The 12,634-nt window shown below is 52.7% G+C and overlaps 2 protein-coding genes across 2 annotated transcripts; one reads left to right on the top strand and one right to left on the bottom strand.

The window, feature by feature from the left end:
* Positions 1 to 425: 425 nt before the first annotated feature.
* CTRU02_211046 (uncharacterized protein) lies at positions 426 to 4,046 on the top strand (the record flags this gene model as incomplete). Its single annotated transcript, XM_036720071.1, has 2 exons — positions 426 to 443; positions 669 to 4,046. 2 exons carry the CDS (start codon positions 426 to 428, stop codon positions 4,044 to 4,046), a joined length of 3,396 nt encoding a protein of 1,131 aa, XP_036587814.1.
* A 1,920-nt stretch (positions 4,047 to 5,966) lies between these two features.
* CTRU02_211045 (uncharacterized protein) lies at positions 5,967 to 11,810 on the bottom strand (the record flags this gene model as incomplete). Its single annotated transcript, XM_036720070.2, has 1 exon — positions 5,967 to 11,810. The coding sequence occupies one exon, from the start codon at positions 11,808 to 11,810 to the stop codon at positions 5,967 to 5,969; it is 5,844 nt and encodes a 1,947-aa protein (XP_036587813.2).
* Between the last annotated feature and the right edge of the window lie 824 nt (positions 11,811 to 12,634).

The following is a 12,634-nucleotide window of genomic DNA, read 5'->3' as shown; positions in this document are numbered from 1 at the left end:
TGCCAGCTGCTTCCACTTCCATTTCACCTTTCACACCTGGAGCCATCTCGACGTCCGTGTGCTTTCGCCGTTGGCTTTGTCCATCTTCCCCTCCCCGGTCATATCTTGTTCCCTTTGAACTTCACTCTCGTTTCCTGAGTCTTCCACAACCGTATCTTCCTTGCCTCGATTCAACTATTTTTTCGACGCCTTTGCATCAGTCCTTGTGCCTTTTCACCCAATTCATCCGCTCGAGGTCGCGACCGCCGCGGCGAAATCCATCACCAGTATTCGACGCGCATTCCTCCCTACCCGACTTGAGAGAGTGGCCCATATGTCTTGACGATGCTTACCACCTCTTTCGAGAGCATCTACGACTCTTCCGCCCGCATGCCCGTCTCCGGACTCCTTTGTTGGTTCTCCGAGTAGATTAGTGACCTGCAAACATGCAGACCGTCCCCAGTGTAAGTTGAGGCTTGCCGTACCGTTTTAGTATCATCCATTCGTACAGGCATCCCCCCAACACCCGCTTCAACGCTATGCGCGCGATCTCATCTGCTCGTCGACACGCGACAGCGCTATGGGGCTTTCTCATTTCCCATGTCCTCCTTCATCGCGAACTCTCAACACGATGCCCCTGACACATTCTTGCGTGGTTCAACCCGTCCGCTGACTCGTCGCCTTATTAGCTCGTAGGAACTGGCACCGCGGTTGCTGGAGCGGCACTCGGTTTGGTTTTTGCTCATCCTGATGATGCCAGTCCCACCCAGCACTCCTCCAACAGGAAGAAACTAGCCTCAGACCAAGACATTCCTCCGAATCATCGATTGAGCGGTGCCCCTGTCTTGTCCCGGCCCGGCACCAGTTCTCTCGCCCAGCCGCCAACACCAGATGAACGCTCGAGCACGGTTCCCAGCCACTTCTCCTTCGCCCCGAACCCGAACGATTCCTCGCGCCCGTCTCGTCCGCTCAGCCAGCACTTTAACTTTCCTCCCTCCTTCTTGCATAGTAGAAGGGCGTCTTTGGCCAAGCAGGGAGACCCAGCTGCGCCTGCCGTTGTTGAGGATTCGAGAGACTCTGTTTCGTCGAATGGCTCTTGGATGAGGCGCTTGTCCCTCCGCCCACTTTCACAGCACGGAAGCGTTCGGTCCAGCCTTGGCCTCGACAGCCAGTCCATCGCCTTTTCTCACGGCTCTGCAGCGCCTATTCTGTCTCCGACCGGCTCGATCCCGCCATCACTTCCCCCGAACAAGCTGGTGAAGCGACCACCCTCGGCGCACCAGAATGGCCCTGTAATGCGCCGTCGCTCGAAATCGCATCTTCCCAGCCTTCGTCGACCAGCAACGAGCCACCAGAGATCTGCGACCTTGCATCAAATTCATCACGACGTGAACCTCGTCGAACCCATAACAGAACCCAAATTCTCATTCGACCAGTTCGCCTTCCCAAACTCGGAGGGATCCACAACTTCACGCCCCAAAGGCAACCCAGAACATACGCTGCAGCAACCTAAAGCTTCAAACAAGTGGACGTCGTTTTTTCATTCTCGCAGGGCAAATGTTGTCGCACGCATCGCTCCTGACCGTTTAATTGATCGCAGTCCTAGCACCAGGTCGGCGGCGACAACGACGAAGCGCATTTTGATTTCTGACGAGGAGAAGCACAACATTTACTTGGTCCAAGGTGGTATGCTGGGCGCACCCGTTTCGTCTATTGATCAAAATTCCACCCCTCAGGAAAGCTCGAAGGCGACAGTAGATACACAGGACGACGCCAACATAGAAACAGAAGAGGAAGAAGACGAAGAAGGTGGAGAAGAACAAGAAAAAGAAAACCTACCTGCTACCCCCGAGGATACACCTACCAAGCGCACGAAGCGCTCCATCTCCATGCATTTTACTTCACCGAACTGGATCCCAAGGGCGGGTAGCATTCGGCGACCAAAGCGTGGGGACTCGAAACGTGGAAACAAACGGCATGTGTCTGCCCCCGTAACGACTGCCGCCGGTCAGGCCCAGGAAGAATTCGCTGCGCCTGCAGGCGACGCTCACATGGCGCAAAACAATAAGCCAGCCACCAATCTGGACCCCGCAACTGCCGCCCAACCCAAACCGCGCAATCGCAATACATCATCGCCCTTGCCGCCATTATCGCGTCTTTCTAGTTTTAACGTTGATATTTCCCGACTCGGTTCGTCGGGAGGGACCTCTTTATCCCCACGCTCAACCCAACCCTCAGGCAGTTCCCAGAGTTCAGCAGCGATCGCTGCATACCATCGAGGTAATCAGACGGACCGAAGCTCGACTATGAACAGCTCCGATCTCGAAGCGAGGGATTTCATGCTAGGCGACGATGAGGACATTGACTTCAAGAGTGATACCATGTTCGACTCATTACGTACGGCGACTTCTGGTATCAACCGCTCGGTGGAGACCCCAACCGAGTCCATGTTTGATGAGTCCCCCCCGGGCACTGCCATGCCAACCAAGACTAAGCGCCTTTCGATACACGAGATGCTCGGTCGGCCATGGGATGCCGAAGACAGGATCATGGAGGAGGATGAAAATCTTTCAACCCCAGTGCGTGCGATACATGAACCCAGAATCCGCCAGGACTCTGATGTCATGGTACCGCACTATAGCATGGAGAGGCCCTCGAACGAGTATTCTCTTGGGAGCAAGGACTTCGGCCGTCTATCAATCGAAGATGACTTTGATGACGATTGGGCTCGTGACGAGGACGAAATGGCATACGGCAATCAGCTATCACCCCCGAGTTCGATGAATTCGCGCGGCGTCAGCCCTAACTTGCGCATGGCTCTCGCCAGTATTAGCGGTAATGGGAACACCGACGCTGGAAATGGGCCAACTGAGAGGCCTAGAAGCAACATTTTTGACTGGAGTGAGCCGGCGCACGACAAGGCCGACCTCGGTACATCTTTTAGGCCCAAGACTGCGTACGGCAAGGAGCTGAACATTAGAGGTGGGCGCACCGTCATTCGCAAAGGACCTACCGCCATGCATGTTCGCAGCCAGAGTGTTCCCGTCGTACACGAACCTGCAGATAACTCGTCCGTAGCCTCTCAGAAATTCGGCACCTGGGGATTGGGCACAAAGACTGTTAGCGAAGACTGGGATGATGACTTTGAATTTGGCGGAAACGAAACTGAGGACAAGGATACTGACAATGCATTTGCGATGGTTGTTCCTGCCTCCATTCAAGCATCTCAGCCTAGTCTTAAGCAACATTCTGGACACATCAGAGAGCTCTCTCTACTCGTCAATGACCTCAAGCGCCTGTGCCGGCATGGCAGAGATTTAGACATGCTTGGCGGTTCTAATGCAAGTCTATGGCAAGAAGCCGAGGGCATCATTGCCCTCGCATCGCCCGATGAAGACGAATTGGAGGGAATGGATGTCGACTCATCGTCCGTGATGAGCGAACGTTTCATGGAAGGGTTTGATGCCACATCTCCCGCTCCCATTGAAAGAGAGGATCCCTTTGACGAAGTCCACGAGTTCAATGTATCCAAAACGGCCGTCATTCGCGAACGACCTGCAGGCCGCAGACGCTCCGTTTTTTCTCCCGACGACGATATCTTTGGTGGCGGAAACAGTCAGGCCCTTGATGAGTTTCCTGCCCAGCGGCCAAAGACGCCCGAGAACAACATCAACATGGGAGGTCACGACGTCACAGATCTTGTTAGATCTGTTCTCGACGCGATGCAGCAGCGATCGGCTTCAGATTCTGCTCGCGATGACAAGCTTCATTTTGGCACAAACAGTCTCAAGGCCCTCGTCAAGAGGGCTGGTGATTTACGCGACACCTTGTCCGAGGTTGTACGCCGGGCAGACCAGTTAACGTCAAGCCCAGCGCGGACACCACGGCAGCACAATGACAGCCCAGCTTTTACCCGTGTCTTCACTCCAGAGCACACCCCATCCCCTTCAAGTCCACCTAAAAAGCTGCCTAACAGCAGGAGCACGAACTCTGTTCTTGGCCGAGGGTCAGTTGATGCATCGCCGTCGAGTGGTATGCAACGGATGCAGATGATGACCGTCAGTTGAGATTAGGTGCGCCCCATGCTAGACAACAGCATCTAGGTGCTCGAAGAGGCAGCATGGCATCGTCGAGGGAACTAATCTGCCTATAACCGCCCTGTATATGTACGAATATTGTTGGTTTTTCTTGTCTGCATAGCGACGGCTTGGGGTTGTTCAGTTTCGGTCATTTTCTATTTCATCGCTGCGACACACCAAAAAGAATATTCTGCCGCAAAGAGGTTTTAGACTCACTTTGCGACTAGCAAATTCTTGAATGGCTCAGTAACCAGTCTCATTACGATTCCGCCGGCTCACTATCATAGCCGGCTTTTATTTTCATGCACACGGAAAGTGGCTTCACGACAACGTAATATGTACAATCACGCCTGGCGAACCTGAAGCCCGAGTGGATGGACTGCGGGCCAGGACTACCACCGCCTGGTGTTCAGATGGGGGAATGACGAAATGTTCATACGAACAAGAAAAAAGAATGAAGTGGGATGGAAACGAGTATACATACAAACAATACCTGTCGCTCTAGTGACTGATTGGGGAGCCAGTGGACGGAGACTTGTGTTGTTGTCTCTGAAATATTTCCTTGCCTACTTTCAACTATTCTGGCTCTGGCGTTTTACAATGGGTAGACAAGCAGGAAAAGAAAAAAAGACAAGACCTGATTGCTGGGTTGGTCTACTGCATTTATCAAGGAATTCTAGCCTGCTGCCCGACGGGCTGGTGCCTAGCATCGTCATGATCCACGCATCTCCATCGTCTCTATTCGATGCCACCGTCCCCCAGTTCTCTTTTTCTCTCAAAATTTTCATGGTCATAAGACGATTATGGGCACATACTCTTGCTCCTGGCTTGAGGAAATTATTACCGCGTAAAGGGCTTTATGCCAGAATGGAACGTCAATGTGCACTCGCAGCAACAGCTAAGGGTTTTCAAAACGGAGCGTAGGCAACGGTTATAATGATAAAGGTTTTCATGACTGAGTATGGGTTTAAGGTTAGGACTGGGCTTTTTAAAAGATTAATTACTGCTTCTTGCACATGGACATGCGACGACGATCGTGGAACGCCAACTGGAAGGAAGGGTGATGGGCTACTACGTACATAGTTGAATGAGAGATCGACCATTGCGGACCACCACTGGGCATGGCACAAACTTTGCAGCCGTGGCGAGTTGGAGGGATATTGATCGCACGCGTGAGTCGTACGAGTAGTATCTAAATGGTTGAATATCAGCCGTGAAACAAGATGGTACTAGGACCGGCTGACCCACGCATCTGCGGTGTGTAAGACAGTGAATTCAAGAGGCTGTTTGTTGGTTGCCATTTGACACAACGGCCCGGACTTAAATCAAGTACGAAAACGTAGAGCATGGATGGAACAACCCTAAGATTTTCTTGAGTCCTATATAGTGATACATGAAAGAAACAACTCTTCTTTCCTTCCTGGCTAACTTGCAGAAGGCAATGGAAGAGCAAACATGGGCAGAAGAGAAGAGAAAAGAACCAACTACAAAAATACGTAGTAAGCGACCGAATAGATGGCTACTGAGAAGCCAATTATATTGTATGATGTTGTAGCGAGTGCAGGAATACTGCCGCACCTGCTGGCTAGCTGCTCGTTGGCTGCGGCAAGGGAAAGAAAGCAATACAATCTGAAAGGAAGGGGTATCCAGGAGAAAACCCTGAAGGGCAAAAGAAACGGACTCTAAAATCAAAACTTCGAGTGTGTCGAGGCAGTGGCTTTGGCACGAAGTAATGAATCCAACAAGCGTCAAGGGTGGAAACCCCAGGCCTTCTTTTCTTCTGGTACCATTTCGTACATCGTCACGCTCACAATTTTGCCAACCATCTCCTATACTCCTAACCCAAGAAGCAGTTTGTTTGGAAAACAACCTCTTCATACACATACATAAACTCAAACACACGGAAGTTCAGTAGCGGAAGGCGACCTTTGAGACACGGGGTTGTGCATCGCCCATAACCCAGTTACGTCCGCCGCCGAGGGGAACAATGCGCTGAAGCTCGGCACCGTAAAAACGGTTCCACATGCCCTGGTCCACAAAGCTGACCGGGCCGGCATTTGTAACTTGCGTTTTGGAACGCTTGAGACGCAATTCACGGGACTTGGAGTCCTCTGGCGTCAGAGGGGTAGTATCGTGTACGTGGCGGATGGACTTTGCTGGTGGAACCCACATGATTCCCATGTCTTTTCTAATGGTAACCTCAGGGGCGGACCAGAGAGAGAACAATATCGTCGCTTCCGGCTGGGACTTGTGCTCTTGCTCCTGCTCCTGCTCTTGCTCTGGCTTAGATTCTTGTTCGTATTCTACAGGCTTCATGTTTTCCTCAGACTCAGTTTGCTGCTCAAACGGCTGCTGCTGTTCCTCAGACAGTGAATTGACCTGTTGCTCATACTGCGGTTCATATTGCGGTTCGTACTGCGAGTGGTATTGAGGCTCGTACACCTGCTGCTGCTGTTGCTGCTGCTGCTCATAATACTGCTGCTGCTGATACATTTGCTGCTCTAGTAGTCGTTGGTTATACTGCTGCTGTTCAAAAAGGCGTTGCTCATATTGCTGCTGTTCAAACAGCCGCCGCTCGTACTCTTGCTGCTCATACTGCTGTTGTTCCAGATCTTGACGCTCAAAGGACGGTTGCTGTTCAAATTCTGGCTGCGAAAAGTCTTGTTGTTCCTGATGCTGCTCTAACTGGTGCTCTGCTGCCTCGACTAAGACCTCAGTGACGTTCTTTGACGCTGTGATAGCTTCGTTTAGCGCTTCTATCCATTGCGCCGAACTGGCAGCGGTACGGACCAAGTGACCAGTGGTTGAGGAAGCGCCTATTGCCTCGTTAAGAGCGAGTTCCCAGTCCGCAGCGGTGGCTTGAGTGCGGAGTAGGTGTTCTCGGGGCACTACTTCGCCAGTGGAGCTGGCTTCGGTGGATGTTTCCCACCATGTAGGCTGCTTCACGACAAGTTCTGGGAGGGGATCAAAATCTGAAACAGCCTCCGTTGCAACAGACCTTGTAGATGCGGTATCCAAGGTGGGGGTTGATCGTCCAGACATTGCAGCATATGACGGCGAGCTAGGTCCAATAGATGAGATAGATATCCAGTTATGGGCCTGCAGTACAACAGAGGAGGCAACCCAGAGGCGAGTAGAAGTAAGAGTGGGCAACACTTCCTTGGTCACATGTGCTGTTGAAGGCATACTGAGGCCAACAGGCACCGCGCAGGTCCTCTTGAAAGTAGCGCGCTTGTGGCTTGCATTAAACAGCCCCTCACATGCCGTCTCGACAACTGCGACTGGAGCCGTCCACAGGCTTTTGGTTGGCTTCTGCTGTGATTGCCAGAGACTACTTGAAGTGAGGACGGGGAGTGCTTCTACCGTTATACGGACTGTTGAGGGCATGAAAAGGCCGATGGCAGGTGCAGAAGTTGTCCTGAAAGTAACACGCCTGTGGCTGGGGTCGAAAAGTCCGTCGGATACTGTCTCGACAGGTGCGGGCCGGGCAGCCCACAGCAACGTCGCCTTTGACTTGGACTGTTGCTGTGATTGCGGCGATGGTGGCTGTTGCTGCTGCTGTGGTAGACCCCAGAGCTTATTTCCGCTTGGCTTACGTATTAATGAAGGCGCAGGCAAGCTCCACAGAGAAGTGCTGTGAATCATTGCAGGTTCGGGAAGACGAGACTGGACGCGAGGAGGGGCGTCCATTGTGCCCACGTAAGTTGCCCATGTGCGCGCATCCGGCTGCGGAAGTCCTGGTAATTGACGGACACTAACAAAGCGCTTGGGCTTTCCTGTCCAGAGCATGGACGATGGTTTCGCGGGGTATGGTAATTTTTCGACAGCGACGGCGATAACCATCGAATCATGCTTGGTATCATCCTCCATTTCAGCTGTCTTTGTGTCCTGGGAGGTTTGCTCCAAAGTGTTCTGGGGGATGTCTTCCTCCACGAGCGAATCAGGCCGGTAGTGTGTTGGCTGAGGGAGCAGGCTGTTCTTGGACGGCACTTGATCAGACTGCAAAAGACTAGCTATTTCCCAGAGTGTGGTTTCGTCAAAGCCGTCATCGCTCTCGTCATCCTCAAGGTCCGACACCTGATCATCGCCCTCTTCTTCCTCATCATAGTCATCGAAGAAAGACGATGAATATTCTTGACTTTCGAGCTGCTTCGCGCGAGCCTCCAAGGCTGCGCGCACTGCTGGTCCACCGGTTGACATGGTGCCGGGCATCGCCATAAAGGTGTGACTGGGCCGCGGCTGAACGATCGCAGTGTCAGACTTCTCACCCCAAGGGAACTGGAAGATGCCCAGAGTGCCGCGCTTGTCTGGTAGAGGCACTGGGTTCTCGATGATGTCGGGGAGAAGGGTAATGCGTTTGCTTCGGCGAGGAGGACGTTGTGTTACTGGACGTAGTTGAGGCTTGGGTGCTTCAGGAGTAGAAGACGCTACAAAAGACGTTCGCCATAATCCAAATGTGGAATTGCGCAGCTTTTTAGCAGCGGTGTGGTCTTGGTGCCAAAGCTGGGTACTTTCAATAGTTAGAGGTTCGGAGGTTTTACGAGTCGCGGGGCGAACAGATAGGCCAGGCAGTACAACGCCAATACCCCTCTGCAAGGGCTTAGTCGCGACATCGGGTGCAGGGGCCCATAGCAAGGTCAGTTCGCGCTCAAAATAAACTGGCGAGAGGGGCTTCCAAAGGCGTCCATCAGGTGCAGCTCGCTCCTTCGGCATGAGCCTCGCGAGAATCTGAGCGTCACCGCCGTCGGACTCATCGGTGTCCGGTGGGGTAGGACTGCCCAACTGCGCACTCACACGTGCCTTTGAGACAGACAGAAAATTCAGGTTTCGCTTCGCCAACAGTTCAGTAGCATTCTCCATATATTCCATTTGCGCGTCAGCAAGCCGCTGCTGCCAGAGGCTAGTACGATTGTTGTTCTCTGACGAAGTAGACGAGGCGCTTCTGAGGTCTTCGTACGAAGATTTAGTGATACTGCTGCCGCTCTGCATCCGAGCGCGGCGAGACGCACGCCGATCTGCAGCGATATTTGAGTGCTGTGAGGGTTCCTTTGAGTTCGAATCCAAGTTCGATGAATCCATCTGCGAATTACGGACCGAAGCTGTTCCAACTGTCGAAAAGGAATTGCGGCTCAGACCATGCTGCATCTCATGCCATTGATTTTCTTGCTGTCCCATTTCCGCCTCTAGGGATTCCAGCAAACGGATTCGTTGCCCTTGACTCTCATAAGAGTCTCTGTTCGGTTCCTCTAACTTCTTGAGTTGCGCTTGAATCATCTCGTAGGCTTGCTGCGGTGATTCGATTGGGGATGGTTCTGCCACTTGCAACACGACAGCATTCTTCTGGACAAATGACTTGAGCTGCAGCGGCATTGGCGGTGGCATTCGGCGTGAATTGACCTTTTCTTTGCGTTCGGAGAATGTCACGCATTCATCGCCGATACGACGATGCCAGGGAGCACTGCCACCGGCCACAGTCAAATCTAGCTCACTAGCAGCTCTGTCGCGCTTAGGAGAACCTTGCAACTCTCTCTCATGCTCAACAGATGCATCTAGCATGATAGTCATCACCTCTTTGCCGTCGTTGTGACTGATCATGGACACGTCGCGAGGCCCGATCCAAGTCGGTTTAAGCATGTGTGTGACTTCTTGAATGTTCACTGCAGCCGCAGGCGAATGGATGGATCCCCAATTTGTCGTTGTCTCCTCATCACGGGTCCTTGCTTCGCTGAACTCAGAGAGACTAGGGTTTCGAATAGGCAGGACTGGTGATGACTGGCGCTTGGCTCCATCATATGATCTTCCGGACCGGGCACGATCTTCAGTAGGAATATCAGGTATCCAGGACTCGTGTTCGTCAGTAAAACCTTTGCCAGTGATTACAGAAGTGTCGATGCTGAATTTAGACGTGTTGCGAGGATAATCCATGTGATTCGATGGCCCATCAATCTCGAGAATACTCTGGGTGCGAACTGAAGTCTTGGTCGAGCGGTCAGACTGCTTGGACTGATCATGGCTGCTTTCGGTATCCCATCCTCCCTTATCTTCAACGATTACACTACTTCCAAGCTTATAGGCTGCCGGAAGGTTGGGAATCTCGGGAATTGATTGCCTGTGTTTCATGCCTTCATCAGACTTGTTGGATGACCCAGGGAAGAAGAGGTTCATCTTTTCATCGAAGGTCATGCTCTTTGTATCGTTCGGCAGCGGCCGAACAGGGTTGCCAGCACTCTTCGGTGGCGGTGGCAGAGGAGGCAACTGAGTTGGACTTCCCGGATTTGACAACAAGATTGATTTCCTGCTCATGATGGAACCTCCCGACTTGCTTCGCCTATGGGTCACAGTATTTTCGGCAGGGAATATTTGACGGTCTTTGCCTAGCTGTCTAGGAATAGGCCGCGGTCGATGGACGATGGAACCCGAAGACTTGAGTGCTGGTCCTGGAGACTGAAACGAGAGAGGCGTCTTAGCTGCTTGGTTCGCGGCTCCCTGAATAATGTTCTGCACTGCCGTGGGGTCGTTATACTGAATGTTGTTTACGAACATGACGGTCTGTTCTTGGGAAAGTGCAGCATCTTTGGGCAGAGGCCTCATGGTCATCGCTCTTGGATTAGAGGGAAGACCAGCCGTAGTCGGCCGTCGTTGCAAACCAGATCCGCTTGCACCATCTTGGGTATTCGGTGACGGAGGCTTGTTCCGGGATGGTCGGATCGTGGGGTCGACGGAAGATTGAATAGGCCAGGTTGACGGAAGGTCCGGCTTTTTTGGTGACATCAAGCGGGCAGCGCTCTTAGGGGGAGGAGGCGGGACGAGGGAGGTAGAAGGCGATATGGTCCGGATGACACTAGATCCCGACTTCTGGCTGACTGACCTGTCTAGCGTGCGTTGGCTTCCAGTCCTCTCCATTGTTTCGAAGGGGCTCAGCGGTCTTTCTGGTCGCGGAGGACGAGGCGGCGAAATGGAGTTCACTGACCCTGCTTGCTTCGGCGTTGTCAGTCTGGTTTCCTTCTCTTTACCGTTTTGTTGAACGGTCTCTGGCATTTGAAGAGGCGATCTCCGTCGAATCTCTTCCACCCCAGGAGAAAGTTGAGCAGAAGACGTTGTCGCCGGGGGGTTCGACATCAGGCCGGCAGACTTGAGAGGTTGCGGCTCTACTGCAGGCGATGTAGGCCCGATCTCTTTCCGCTTCGTACTCTGAGCTCTCTTGAGGGCGTCTTCCGGTGTGATGACAGGTGGTTGAGGGGCAGGTCGTTGCGCAATCAGGCTGGGAGGTCTCTGCATTGTTGCCATGTCGTTATCTCTTCTCTCCCTATCGTTCTTTGCCGCAGTCGCCAGATCAATGGTCGCTATTTTGCTGAGAGGGTTTCGCTCTCCGTCCTCCTGGAGAATTGGATTCGAGATGGCGTTCTTGATGCCCGCCCCCGGCCCAATTCTGTCAAAAATGCTCCTTTTCTGCAAGATTTTGGGCATGGTCTCCATCCGCTGACCGTCTCTTACTGGAGCTGTCTGCGCACGAATTGGGGGGAATAGTTGACCTTGAACAGGAACACCGCCAACCCCGGTCACAGCCTGGCCAGGCACCGATCCAGCAATGACAGGCAGTGCACCACCACCTCCAGCCTTGAGTTCGGGGCGAAGGCCATCTCTCGAATCGGAAAAGGTGGTGACGGTGGTGATGGTGCCACCCTTTAGGTCCTCGTATCGGGTTGGTGGATAGTCGGAGTCTGACGAACTAAGGTCTCTAGTCGAGTTCATGTTACGAGGGGACTGCGCATCAGGGTGAGTGGCCTGCTGCGGACGAACGGGGAGTAGAGAGTCAGAAAATGCGGTTATGATGCCTGTCAGGGTTAGCCAACAAAATAACAATGGCAGATGATTCTCACGCACCGATTAGGAGCGAAAGAGCTGTGGCTGGAAGTGCTGTCCTCCAGATTAAGTCGATAGAATCGATGCCCAACAGCATCGGAATGCTTCCCTATTGTGCCAATACCCTATTAGTACTACAACACACAAACCTGTTTTACAAGAAAAATAAGTTAGCCTGACATACCGCAGCCCACACAGCGAGTCCTCCCATAGTCCACAAGACGGCTTTTTTGCTGCGAGCATCGTCCCGGCCGCTCTTAGCCTCCTTAATAAGACCGAGGGAGCTCGCTCTGATAACAAGCATGCTGAGGATGAGAAAGTCTGCAATGACGATGATAATTCCGACGGGCAATACATCAAGTCTAGATACACAGACGGTATTGATTTGTGGCTTCTGAAAGCCGACGAATACTGCGCCCAACACAAAACGCGTTCCAAGAACGGCTTGGGGAATCATCGTGCCTGAAGGCGCCTTGGTATTCGAGTTGATGGCCCATAGTAGATATTGCTCGATAGCGAAGCGAGCCAACTGATCGAAGATGGAAGTAAATATTACGACGACTTGGCACCCGGCGATCGAAGTCGGATCGATGGTGAGGGCAGCGAAGTCGATTTGAGCCCACAGGGCTGCAGAAGCAAGGAATGTGATGAGGACCAGCCTCAGGCCGTCCCGAAAGATTTTTGAGCCATGGCCCTTTGCGAAAAGAAAGACG

The sequence above is a fragment of the Colletotrichum truncatum genome (assembly GCF_014235925.2).
Source record: "Colletotrichum truncatum strain CMES1059 chromosome Unknown Contig_0007, whole genome shotgun sequence".
Taxonomy (NCBI): domain Eukaryota; kingdom Fungi; phylum Ascomycota; class Sordariomycetes; order Glomerellales; family Glomerellaceae; genus Colletotrichum; species Colletotrichum truncatum.
Note: the sequence above shows the minus strand (reverse complement) of the source record. Positions and strands in the feature narration are given on the sequence as shown.